General features: G+C 39.4%; 1 protein-coding gene across 1 annotated transcript in view; it reads left to right on the top strand.

The window, feature by feature from the left end:
* The window catches only part of LOC306961561 (alpha-1,6-mannosylglycoprotein 6-beta-N-acetylglucosaminyltransferase B-like), a 98,766-nt gene that overhangs the window by 27,028 nt on the left and 57,133 nt on the right, over nt 1–14,605 (top strand). Inside the window, exon 3 of the mRNA XM_079554350.1 lies at nt 9,363–9,513. Within this exon, the coding sequence (XP_079410476.1) occupies nt 9,363–9,513 (151 nt within the window). The remainder of the gene's footprint in view (nt 1–9,362; nt 9,514–14,605) is intronic.

The following is a 14,605-nucleotide window of genomic DNA, read 5'->3' on the forward strand; positions in this document are numbered from 1 at the left end:
AAAATGGTATAAACACAGTGTATCATTGTATATACTTGTTCCTGTGCTCTCCAGTTGCAATCAAAAAGGAAGGTCGTCAAATGTGATTGTTCCGTTTAAAGATAAACACTTGAGTGCCAATGTTGTAATCAGGGGACAATATGACCGCCTGATAAATGGCTCTTGTGGAAACAGCAATCATATAAAAGACTCCCAAAGCCTTTGCACCACACAGAAGAGGTCTGTAAAACCCTACACTGAAGATCTACATATAGTGTAATTTTTGGTCATTGTGAGTGATGTAAAATGGTTCTATCAATGATCATTTTGATGAATGTGGAAATTTATGCTGGTTTGTTTTGAGGTGCTGAAACGCTCAACATGCATGAATATGTTGGACAACTTGGAGGGGAATAAATGATCAAGAGAACCGTCAATGAATATGAACAAAGTCGTCAAAGAAAATGGTCTAAATTTGAACTGTTTCAAGACAAAAATCTGGATGTCAGAGGAGTCCTTTGTACCCCTGCTCCATCACTTTGAAACAGCGACGCCTGCAAAAGAACTGACACGGGCCGTCAGTGGTAATAGCCGCATGTGGCTGCCGTCGTGTCTCCGGCGCTTTATTATCCTCATCTACAGCCAGGCTCCTTCTTGAAATCCAATTTTGCTTGACATGGTTAGACTAATGGTTTTGTGACGCCGAAATCAAATGAACAATAAATATTTAAATCTCTGAAACCAAAAGTGGAGACCAAGGCTGAAGCTTTATTTGAAAGGGCAGCAGGATGAATTCAGTGCAAATAGAATAGCTTTAACCACTGATTTTTTTTTAATTTGTTTTGTCTTTTTTGTCCATTTTCTGCTCCAGTCTTCTCTTCTATAAATAGCATCCATCTTTTTTTAACGCCCCCTATATCTTACTAGATTGTCTTCAAGAGCATTGGTATTCATTGTGTATGCTTTATTGCCAGCACAGTATTTCACTTGCTGCATGCCCCATTTGCCGCATTTTCATTTACTTAAACTGCACACTAAACCTCCGAAACACAAGCAATACAAATGAAAAAAAAAAAAAAAAAAAAACTCGTATCCAAATGATTCTGCTTTGCACGACATTCTTTAGCTAATGAACAGTTGAGCCTTGGCGCCATAATAATTAAACTGCATGTAATTTGTGGTAATTGAATGTGGGTGTGGAAACGCGCTGAAGGGATATGCGTGACTATGGAGAGCATTAAGGCACTGGTCCGTCCGCTCGCTGAGGGATGTGAGTGGAGTTTTACTGTTGATTGTATTGCTTCCTTTACGGCGGTGAAAAAGGAGCTTGGAGAGAGCAGGGATGATGAGAGATTAGAGGAAGGAGCAAGCAAGAAGATGGAAGAATGAGAAATGTGGTTGAACAAATGAAATGAATTAGGACAATGAACTCGGAGATGTTTTAGGGATGAGGGAATCTGGCAAAAATGTAATTATGTTGTTGTTTTTTATTTATGGTGGATTGTCCTAAAATGAGACACCGGGACACCCAAGCTCCAGAGCCAATAAGTCTAATATTAAAGGGGCTAGATGCAAGTTGGCCATTTTATACTCACTACTGCCATCTCAGGTCATATGTGTAACTGCACCTTCTGTATTAAGCTTGTGCATGACGGCAATTCGCACCCGAAGTGACACCTTTTTGAGTGACAGTGCAGGATTTTAGGATTTAGGCAGTTGTGTGGAACAGGTCTGGGCTCATTCTATACATGAGGACATCTATCTGTGGATCTGAATTGACAACATCCTGGGGATTTCAAAATGGTATGGATTGTGTATTGTAAATATTGTCTTCTACTCACAATTAGTTCCACAAGTCTGAAATGCAAAAAGTGTCCCACATGAGGACAGTCCACCCTATTGAACACCACCTTTAAATTGGATTTTATTTATGGTATTGGAAAGAAACAAGCCCAGCTTTTATGGTTCATGAGACATTTTGAATTAAGCCTGAATGAAGCAACACATTAATGCATACATTTTACCACCAGGTAGTTTTAATTTGATGTCTCAAAAAAGCACCATGGCGACAACTATAGCAACCTGTGAGATTTGAGGTTTGTATGAGTCATTCAATGTCTAAACTATAGTGATGGCTCACTTCAATACATACTATCTGCTTTGGCAAACTGATAAATGAAAACCCTACATTCTAAGGATGTATGCCATGATGTCGATTAAATTCGATTAAAGTCTACTTTAGTAAAAGGATTTTAATAGATCAAAGTTTACCAAGATACTGCTTTGTTTTTTGTTGTTTTTATACAAGTCGACAGCTCGTGCATATAAAAATAGCACCGTATTTATAGCTTTTATAAATCTTTCCCTTTGCCTTAATATAACCCAGCCTTCCTCTAAGACTGTGTTTGTTCTCGGGGCAAAATGACACGGGTCCCTGGTTAATTTAGCTGTGTCAACTCATATCCAGCAGCCTCTCCTGTCAGTGTTCATCACACCACAAATAGTTTTCTCTCTCATGAATATGCAAACAGCCCCTAAGCCAATCAAAACTCCAACCTGTTGTGCTCCTTGTAATTTATTACGAGTGCTTGCATATGTGTGTGTGGGATGGCAGCAGTGGGTGTCTTATTTATTGTTGAATTACTTATTATGTGTGTGCGGAGCAACTCCCAACTACATTTTGCACGATACATTGTAGGGACCATCAAAAATACATTTTAAAACACGGTTTAATGATTGCCTTTAATTTTGTTCTTTTTATTCTATAGTTGCAATAGGTTTTGGACAGGGGCCAACTCTATGGGAGAAATGCAGTTTTTGTAAGAAATCTTCAAAACAGTATTTGATAGTGAATAGCTTTCAGAAACCTGACATATTATTTATATGGCTAAAAATCCTTTCTACTGGACAACATCATGCTCATGTTTTTCAGTATTGACACCACTTTCAGAGAAAATAACTAGACATTAGTTTATATGTGTTGACAGAAGAGACAATGAACTTCGATGCAGTTTTAGATACATATAGATTCTCCCAGTAATGAGTGAGATGTTATCCAAAAACTAAGACAAAAGAATCTGCAGTAAGCAAGTTACCATAGTTACCGCCATAGAATTTTCAATTTCCCTCCACCTCAATTTTAAGTTTGCTAAATGTGACGTCCCGACTTCCTCTTCCGGGTCCTAGCAGACCGGCAAATATGCGAGAAAAAAACATTAAACCTCTTCAAAACAACAATCAATATTTGTGAAACTCTGCGGAGAGTTACTGAAGCTACTTATTTTTCAGACTCATTAGCCAAAAATGCTGCACCTACTGCTAAAAAAGTAATATTTACTAAAGTCACTACTTCCCGGGTTAGCGTAGCTGCAGCAGCATTTTTGGCTAATGGGCCTGATAAATAAATATGTTCAGTAACTCTCTGTTGAGTTTCAGAAATATTGATTGTGGTATTGAAGAGTTTTTTCTAGTTTCTCGCACATCTGCGGACCGGGAAGTAGAGCTGTGACGTCACCACTTAACAAACGTATGGGCTCTTTAGAATGCTGTGATGTCACGTGAACACAGCCTATACATCAAAAATCTAGGTGTAGTGTGTGACAGTGAGCTGAAATTTGACAAACAAGTCAATGTTGTGGTCAATCCAGCTTCTTAAGGTCAAACCCCTTCTTTCCTGTAGTGACCTTGAAAAGGCCATACGTGCTTTTATCAGTTCACACAGCGATTACTGTAACACACTCTATTTTGGTGTCAAGCAGTCCTCACTACAAAACCTACCTTTTGACAAACACATCCAGACGCTCTCACATCATTCTAATCCTCTCCCCCTCCACTGGCTTCCAGTACGTCATCGAATTTAATTGAAAATTTAATTTGTTTTTAAAGCTCTTCATGGACACGCTCCCCCATATCTGTCCGAGCTTCTGTCCATGCACCGCCCCTGCAGAGCCCTGCACTCCTCCTCTCAGATGGCTTTGGATGTGTCCAGGTCCGGGTCCAGGCAGTGGGCAGTGGTGCTCTCACCATAGCCAACACTGTGGACCTCGCTCCCAGTCGAGCTGCGACCAAACATTAACCTACTGCTGTTCAAGTCCAGTCTAAAGACTCACTTATTTAGACAGGCCTTCCAGAACACCTTTGTGTGTCGGTGTTTTTATATTTTGTGTCAAACGTTTTCTCGCTGTGTTTTTGCGTAAAGCACTTTGGTCTGCCATGTGTTGTTGTAAAGTGCTATAGAAATAAACTTTGATTGACGTATTATTTCACAAATAATACAGTTACTCCAGTTTTCACATTTAGCGTCAAATACAGTAGGTAAAATAATGAAAGTTGGCCAAGAAACCAAGAAACCTCAGGGCATTGCAGACAGAGTGCAAAGGAAGCATGCAATAATTTAGCCAGAGGCACACGCATAAACTATTCAATACAATATTCAATACAATTCTCAAATCAAATACTATTTCTACATACTATGTCCTTTTTTTGCTTTACAAATGTTTAATTATGATAATAAGGCTTAATATACGTCTCCATATACACATCTTGCATTTTCTGCATGAATTGTGTTGATAGATGTTTTTTTCTATATTTTTTTTCATTTGCATTTATTTGTTACGGTTTTACCTTTCTTGTACTTGCTATTATTAGATCTTGCCTTTTGCACTTTTGCTTCTTTAACTAAATTGATTTTCCACGAAGAAACAAAAGCAAATTCACTTACTATGAATTATAAAAGTAAAGCTTGACTCACCCCTCTGCTAAAAGGCTGTCTATCCATGTAGCACTTACTCTTCTGAAGCGCCTAAGGCCACAATTACACACTCTTGATTACATTCAGCTCGGCGCCTTATTGCCTTTTGTGCTGTTTATCTACAATGCCCTCTCACATGCGCAGCGTTCATGCTTCAGTTACATGCGGCAGAGTGTCCCCTGCAAGCACAGGCGCCCTGCTGCGTGGAGATAGGGGAGTCATCTTTGATGGTGCAGTTGACACAGACCGATACTGTTCCCTGCCTGGATGAAAAGTGTCTTTCTGAACGGGACATAAAAGGATTTGACGGTCCAAAGTCACAGCGGTTTTGTATTGTGCGATCCTCTGCCATTTCGATTAGCTCAAAGTCAAGCATAGATTCCCACCGTGACGAGTTCATAAGTGCTTTTACAGACACATTATGAGTAATATTGATGGATTTCGCAGTGGCCGTGGTGTCTTAACAATAGGGAATTGGATAAATTACCCAACCTTTTTCAGCTGTTTACAGCAGCATCAATTATTGCATAAGCTTTGGTTATTTCTTATTTTATTTAACAAATATTTGTCATCCACCATAAGCACACATTTACATTTCATGATAATCTGGTAAGGTGCAGCTGAAGTTTGTATTAGATACATTTCTTTCTTTCTTTCAAAATGCAATAACAAGATAATTAAAGCAGTGCTAAGTAACTTGTTTGCCTTAATGAATCCTTTCTATAGTCCCTCTGGGGGTAATACAAATGTTAATGGGATTATTGGGGGGTCTTTCATCTCCCCCTGGTGTCTCTGGCCAGAGAACCAGAGTTGCAACTTCGCTGCCTATGGGTCGGAATCACCAATACACACTAATAGAATCACGAAGAAGAACAGGCTAACTGTGAACTGAGTGAAAAAAAAATCATCTCCATTGTGGAATTGGATGTACAATATCCCTCTCTCCCTTTGTCTTTACTGTCAGTGTAGTATTTACTCTCACGGACAATTAATGTGTAAAAAAACGCAACATGCTAGGACACCTGCAGTGGCACTTTTGGCCTCTAGGGGCATGAGTTACTTAGTTCTGCTTTAATTAAAGTAAATATCACCACCTAGTTTACATTATTTTAAACTAATCCTAATCCATTATGCAAGAATAAAGACTGGAAATTGCCGATAGGCAAAGCGCAAATAATTTATCATCAAATATCTTTGATTAAATGTACGTAAACATTTGAATGCTTTGTGTTTTATTATGACCTAAAGATGCAGCATTGTTGGACCATAGAGACCATAGAGAATGATGTTTTTTCCTACAGTGTCATGCTTTGTGGATTAATCAATCCTATTGTTTGGATTGCCAGCTCACAGATAAATCAAACTCGATTGGTGCAGCCTGTGTGCGTTCTGCCTGTCACACATAAGACCCACATCTAAGGTACTTGCTCCCAGTTTTCAGCCGAGAATTTAGTTGCTAACAAGAATTCTGTTCACGCTTCACGCAGTCCGGTCCTCAAGAGATACTCCGGGCGCCATGTCGGTAAATATTCAGTTCACCTGTGGGGATTTGGCAACCCTCTGGGGACAGATGCATGTCTTTATAATGTAATTCCGTATGGGCTGCGAGGGTGAGATTTGTTCATTCATTATGGCTAAAAATTACATGTTGTGTATGTTTAGCTCATTTATTCCAGGCTGCACCGGGGAGGCCTAAGTTGGCACGACGAGAACACTAGTAATTCCAGTCTTGTTAGCACTGGCTTTACTCTGACTGAATCTTAAGTGTGGATTCAACTAATACAAGGCAGTAACTTCCTGATGAAAATTAAGATGGTTTGAACCTTGAGTTGAGCATGTAACCTGCATTGTAATTATAGATATATCTCTGATGTTAGATGAGATATTCAAGTATTTGAGTGTAATGTGCGTAGGTGTGTCATTGTTAGTTTCTGTGTGTACTGTATCAGTAATATTTGTACAGCCCTGTGAGGCAACTTCTGTTTTGATATTGGGCTGTACAAAACCAGTTTGATTGCTTTATTGATCTGTATTGTTTTATTGTTTTTCCCATCTAAAAACAGCAAATAAAACTGTTTAGGACATTTAAACTGAACTACAAAAGAGAAGGGATTGTTTTCAGAATCCAGATAGATTGGGATATTTATTATTTTATATAGCTGCTATTAAAAATGTGAAATCTCCAGTTTGATTAAACACACATTTCCTGTTCTTATCAGATCCATGGAGGTTAAGTGATTATACTTTTTTTTTGGACAAAGCTAACAAACAACAACAGGCAGCTTCTGATCTGAAAATATTATGCAATTGTAAACCACGGGGACATGTGCGTTCTGTTCATTAGCTTTTTCCTTTGCCTTTAAGCATTTAAAAAACAAACATTTGGTCAAAGTAAAATGAGCTGTACAATTACTATACAGTATGTCCCTGTTACTCACAAACAATGAAAACTTGAAAACGGTTTGTTTTTTATTGATACTGCCTTACCACAATACAGGCACTGAAAAACACTCTCTTTGCTTAGATTCTGCATCATTCATCAGACAAATAAAGCCTTTTAACCCGAAGAACTGTTTTCCCAACAGAAAGGGTATCGGTATGACAGTTGAGAGCTGGGATAAGGCAGGGGTCAAGGCAGAGTTCATTGGTTGGACAGGTTGTCAATGCATAGGATATCCAACAGCAACCACTGCTTATGAAATACTGCTCCAGAGCAGTGGGACTGAGCAGTGATGGAATGGCACATTTTAGTCGAGATTTAGTCAAATAATTCTCTTCAATTTTTGTCTAGTTTTAGTCGACTAAAATTGCATGTAGATTTAGTCGACTACGGCGTTTATAGTATTTATTATAATCACATTTAATCGAGGTCCTCTGCTTTATGGAGTTTCTCCTCATGAACAAAGCACAGAGCGGTTCCTTTGGCAATGAACTGAAATGATATGAGGCTCTTTCAAACTGTCATTAGAAGTTTAGATGATTTAAGTCTCTTCTTTTCATTGTTATTTAGTCATATTTTATATAATTGTCTTAACATAATCTTAGCACTATTGTGTGTGTCTTACAATGAAGCTATAAAAGTTGTGTAAAGTAAAAAGTAGGATAGAGGTTACAGATACCAAATCAATTAAAGCATTTACATTTGCGCACTGTTTTTTGCTGCCTAGCCTCTTTAACTATTTCAGTTGTTACTTGTCACTTGTTACTAATCATTTAAATAGTTAGCAAGTTTTCTTACAACAACAAAAACATAGAATATATATTCCTCTTCTTTTTGTTTCATTTTCACCAAAAAAAGAGTAAACACGACAGGTCAAAGTGTGTTTGACTAGTTAATTACATCATCCTCCGTTTATGCCTCTTTAAATAGGAGGGGAAAACAGATTGAGATGTAATAAAAGAATAATTTCGGTCTAAGGCAGTAAAAAGGACATGACATTGAGAGGTAGGGCCAGTCTCATCTGTTGCTGTGGCAGTGAATGTTGAGGACTGTGAAGCTGCTGAAGGAGATGGCAGTAACACACGGTGACCTTGTCCAGGGATGGAAGGAGCCCTGGCCCATTGGCTGTAATGGCCTGTCAGGCTGCAGGCTCAGGGTTTGACAAAGTGACCAAACGTAATAATCCATGTGTTTGTGCCTTGACTGAGGCTCCGGGACCACATTTATGGGGGTCTTAAACGGACAGTGACCTCAGTCTCACCAATGATTTCAATACATCATGTTTTTCTCAATTAAGGACAATTACACAGTGATTTTTTTACATCTGATACCAATGCTTTTCTTGTTTTGTGTTTGTTCCCTGTATTGTGATTGCGATTAGATTTGTGATGTATGTTTTATTAAGTTTGGTGCATATTTTAAACATGTGCTGGAGCTCTAACATTGTAGAAGGGCTGAAATACGAGCTGCTAAATGTATTCCAGTGTCAGATCCATTTCAAGAAACGACAGGGTGTAGTTAGTGGTTAGTGTACGATGTAAGACCTTTGTAAGACGTTTTTTTGTTTTGTTTGTTTGCAGAGAATTATTTCCTTAATAATGAAAATGTTGTGTTTTGTAAACTTGTAGCTTCTAGCATTTAGCTTGTAGCAACAGGTTATTAAAGTCATGAAATATTCCTAAATACATTCATATTCAAGTGTCGGACTCCCCCTTGTCTAGACTGCACACAGCTCTGATGTGATATGAAAGATGAGACCTAAGTGCGGCTGAGGTGTTTGTGCAGGAAATTGGAGATCAAGCGGCAGATACAGGTGAAAGATGGAGGCAATTAAACTGTTGGACTTTGGACCTGCAGGGGGGCAGCTGTTATTTGATATTCAAAGATCAAAGATTTACAATGACATTTTACTGACCAAAGGCTTTTCTTGTGAAATATATCTTTGGAGAGTGAGATAACGATAAACCTGCCCGCCAGACTGATTAAGCCACTGAATGAAGTGAAAGAATGACACTTTCTGAAGTGAAATTCAGGAAGCGACATGACAATGAACCAAGGTTGCCTAAAATAAGCCTTTTTTTTCAGCTTTATTCATGTATAACTACTATTTGTACTGTATTCAAAGTTGTTAGATCTAGTACATTTTTAGATCTAGTCAAGTGCTTGGTTTCATTCCTGTGTCTCTCCCCGCAGTGCTGGGCGGAGTAGAGTCTCGAGGAGTGCTCAGGAAGATCAGTGACATGTTGGAGGTGATTCTGAAGAGAATGGACACTCTGTCGAAACTGGACAACAGCTCCAGCACTGACGCACGGCGCCTCGATGAACTCAGCTCTGCAATCAACAGGTGAGCGCTACACAAACCTGTAAACAGAGCCAACGCGGGCAGCTGATTAGATTATTTCATATCCTTAGATATACAGTTTTTCATCAATGGGAAGAATGAACGGAATATGTATATCTGCACAGGCACATTCAAGCTCCTTTGCAAAAGAAGCCAGTGCTGGTTTTAATAACCGCGTTTATATTATATTCAGCAGGTAGCCATAGCAAACAATATCAGATTTTAATGTTTGGTGCAGCCCTGTGAGGTGTTGTGATATTGGGCTTTACAAAACCAGACAACTTGATCGGTGGAAAGATATAAACATGATATATTATTTTTTTACTGGTCTGTGATTTGTATTGCAGTTGCGGTGCCATAAGTAAATATGCATCCTTTTTTGGTAACACTTTACTTTACAGCCCACAGGTTCCATGGGGTTATTGCGTTTTTGACCCATTTCTGTCACTTTTTTGCTGTTTCATAGGTTTTTTTCGTACCTTTTGTTGTGTTTCTGTCACATTTTGACAGAAACACAACATGTTGCGTTTTCATCCTCGTTTTCCTTTCGTTTTGGGTAAAGCCAAACTGGAGAGAATGTGCTCGATTCAGGTGGGGGTTAAGAGGTTGAAGTGCAAGGTTTAATGACTGTGTTCAAAGAGTAATGAAGGTGCACATGTGTAACAATGTTGATGTGTACCTGTACTAACAAGTGTAATTAATTACCCTTTTATTCCCTGTACCTACACATGGAACTTGTGGGCTGTAATCTAAAGTGTTTTGGATAATTATTGATTATTTTTCATCATGTTCAATAGACAATTTATAAAGCAGCTTGGGGTACTGTACACAATGTTTTATAAATGTTTTTGTTATCAATTCTGACAACGTTTGACAGCTGACTGAAATAGGATGAATATCAACCTAATAACTTCAGAAGATGCTTGTAGAGGTCTAAACTGCAGGATTGGCAGGTTTTATTCATAATAAATACCAAAGACGATCAGTTATTGTGTTGTTTTGCATCACCTACTAATTGCAGCCATTGGGATTTGCTAATTACCACCATTTAAACTGCTAAGCTATTTCAATGTGCTTAATTGTGCAGCCCTATGGTGATTGAAAAGACATGACAACCCTATCAGTTTTTGGTCATACTTGCAGGCAAATAAGGCATCCCCGTTGTACTGTCACTTCACCAGTTGCTCTTCATTCTCCTCACACATCAGTCCCTTCATCTCTATTGCAGACTTGACTCCTATCTTCCTTCAATTTGTTCTCTTACACTGGAGCTTGTGAAAATTGCTGCCTATTACGGTAAAAACGGGTGCAGAAAACAGCCGGCTCTTGTGTGACCTTGCTGCTGCGTTTTTTTATTAATCCGCTCCTTTCTTTGGCCACATCGCACCCAAGAAGCCAATTTCTCTCGTCCTTCTAATACTGTTCTTTATTCCATACCGTGTCATTTCTTAGCTCCGCTCTGGGGCGGTCATTGTGATGTGATACACTCAGGCAGGAATCACCGGAGTTCCGAGGATCTTGTTAAATGATCGCGGATAAGCGGCGGAGGTTCGAGCCGCTAGAGCAGAAGGATGGGGCGATTAATGCGGCCTGGCGTCGGTGTTAACTGCAATCAATGTCTAGTAATGGCCTCTTTAATGTGGAGGGAACACTGCTAGTCTGACTGCTGAGCTGAGGCCGGCACTCCATTAGGAGCACTGTCACCAGATGAGACCGTGTGTGTTGGGACCTGCATGCACCTTTGCAATGGCCATAAAAACAAAGATTCATTTTTAAAGGGGCTATTAAGCTTTTTGCATTTGATAATAATCTCAAATATATCTTTCTGACTATCTTACACTTTGTTGGATAGAAAATGCCTTATTGATCTAAAACAGCTGAAACCAACGATCTGCCCATAAGCCCCCCTCCCCCCATCGTCCTCTTGCTCCGCTTTGTTGCACAGCTGTTTCAGTAAAAGGTACGACGAGTTTGCGATGACAGAATTACTTCTTGCTAAGCTTAGCAAGTGGTTGAGGAGTGAGGAAATAGTTTCCTGGTTACGCACGACCTCTGGAGGAGCTTTTTTGAGCTGCTCTGCTTATAATAACCACCGGTGAAGATCGAAAAATTACTCAAAGATGCGCGTGTGGCTCGAAATACAACTCCAGGTATGTTTTTGATGAGAGAACACAATTGTAGCATGGTAAGAAGCTCTTAAAAAGTCGATTTAATAATACCCCCTCCTTAGAATAATTGCGCAATCAGTGGAACAGAGAATTGTTTTCACAAGTTCATCTAAAACCAGCATGTCTTCAAAACCACAGTAAGGTGAAGAAACCTACTTTCTCTCTGCAAATGGAGAAGATAAAAGTAGAGGGGTATCTAAGAATTGGCACAAAATTGAAATCACACTGGAATCACTTTCTTGTTATAATCAAAAGAACTGCAAAGAAATTGCCTCCACATAACTGCAGACAGAGTGCTCTAATAATAGAGAGAGTCTGAAACCATTCTTCTGGATAAAATAACAAAACCATAAAAGCAGAAAAAAACATAATTGTTGATGTTCATTCCACAAAAATCAACAAGCTAAATGTGCTGCAATTTGAGCCTGGTATTGTTACAGGAAAAGCCTGAATGGAATCATGTAGTGAGGCAGCCCGTTGTTAGTGCAGCTTCCAGCGAGATGCAGCAAGCTGAATGAAAAAGATATTGACTGTGCAACGGCGCTATTGACTGGTCCCTAAAGATGAGGTACAATATTCCTCATGTGTTTCTGTGCATTCCTCTTGGTGCATTTGAGGTAACTCTTGTCAAAAACCAGTCTGGGCGTTGGACCAGGCCACAGCCGTCCGACTGAGCACACTGCCCGGAGGATTAATGTCCCACGTTCATTTACATAAACACATATTGTCACAGCAGGCAGAGCTGGGGCGACCAGTGTGTGTATCTGTAATGAGGGCAGGAGTAAAAAAAAAACTCCATGAACAAATAAGTAGTTAAAATGTAGTTTCTTTTCTGAATGACACATAATAGAGACTGCATGTGCCCTCAGTCACTCCTTTGTCATTATTTCCCCATCCCACTCCTCTTGTCAAATGCATTATGACTTTCACAAGGTTACATGCTAAAGTGTGATTTTTGCCTGAAGGGATTGGGGACAAGAACCCTTGAAAAAACACACACTCTTCTAAATCCAGGCCAGCCAGGCAGACACGCACGGGGCAGCAAGTCTCATCTCCGGGTGAGCTTCATCGGTGCCGACATTCTCGTGTGTAGCAACCAATGGGATGCGATGTCTGAGTCTGAAGCTTGCAATTCCCCCACAGGGCAGCCACTCGTTAGAGCAGCAAAGTGAGGGAAAATAACGAGGGAGCTGCCAAAAGAGGACAGGAAAGAAAAAACAGAGAGATGGAGACCAATGAAGCCGAGTTTCCAGTGTTTTACGAAGCAGAGAGATGAGAGGAGCGGTCCCTTAGGCGTTAGGGTCCCTAAAGAGGAGCTTGACTTTACCCAACCCTCCCACTGTACCCGCTGTCTTGATCTCACGAGCTCGAGCGAGGCTACAGGCAGAGGCGCTAAGTCAAACAGATGACTTAAGCTGTAGTGTTGCCCTACATTTGCCAATTGTTCCAACAATGATACAGTGTGTGAAATAGATATCCAAGCAATGCAATCCTGGTGTAATGCCAAATTTAGTAAAGGCATTTGTTATTAAATGTAATAAACACAAATGCATTTTGCTGATGCAGGAGATGAGATGTGTGGAGCAAAATTCGTTTGTGCTATAGGAATGAGGGAAACTAAGGATGCATCGATCCAATACTGGTATCGGATATCGGAGCCGATACTGGAAAAATAACAATATGGGGTATCGGCTAAAAATATCTGATACTGAACCAATGCCAATTGTGGCTCTGAATGCCTTAAAAACACAACTTTTACCACCTAGATCTAAGTGAATATGTGCATGCTGTATATAGTTTTAAAGCTAAGAACTGGAGAATTCAATCTCTTTGTGTATTTGTATTTTAGATCGCTGCGCAAAATGCCGCACTAGCAATAGCATGCTAAAGATAGCATGAGCATGCTAAGCTAATGAAAACTAATCATGGATGGGTCAGAAACTATGATAGAAATACCTTAAGGAGCCTAATGCAGTAAAATAACCACTGCTGAAGCCACGCGTTTGTATTTTATTTCATATGGTACATATTTGTAATGATCAGATCACTTCATGTGTTTATATTCATGTAATATACCCATGGATATTTAGTGTAGAAAATCCAGTGATCCTTGTCAAATGTTCATCCATTGGTTTATTAGTAGATATAATTGATTTGTAGCATTGTGAATGTAAAATATGACTTTATTGATCTTAAAATGGAGAAAAGAGTCAATTCAGTTTTTCACTCAGATAAAGCCACTTTTGAGAAGGTCTCTTGATATCGTTAAATATCGGATGTCGGCAGATACTCAAACCCCGGTCTCGGTATCGGTAGCAAAAAATCTGGGTTGGTTTTAGCTCTAAGGAAAACTGAGCAACAATTGCCTTCAACACGGCTATTGGACACGTCTGATAATACAAAAGGGGCACTTTCTTTGTATATGCTCTTATTGCTGTTTATTTGTAGAAGAAGGTCCTAAGATCCAACTTCAAGCTAGGCCTTAGGTGAATTGCAGTTTCTTTTGAAACACAGGACCAAGAAACAAAGGCAGACTTGCAAGAAAATCTTATTGATGGACTTTATGTTGTATGACCCTACATCCAACTGGAAAATATTTGACAGTTTTGTCTGTGAGGAGGATGATAATGTATAAACTTATTAGATGTGAGCAGTCTTTTCTGTGGATCAACAAACATCGGCGTATTCTCTATATTCTTTGTGCTGTTATGTTGACTTCCACTTAAGGCACAGGGAACACTTTTATTTTATCTCCTCTCCTTTCTCAGAGGAGCCATACATGCATTCAACTCAATACCTCTGTGCCTCAGTGGCTAAGATTATTTTAACTTTTATGTTTTCTCATTAGATTGCTGCTCTCACATTCTCCCTCTTGTTTTTCAGATAAGATGAAATTGCAATTAAGGAAATAAACATTATTGGTTTGG

Source organism: Gobius niger, assembly GCF_951799975.1.
Source record: "Gobius niger genome assembly, chromosome: 3".
Lineage (NCBI taxonomy): Eukaryota > Metazoa > Chordata > Actinopteri > Gobiiformes > Gobiidae > Gobius > Gobius niger.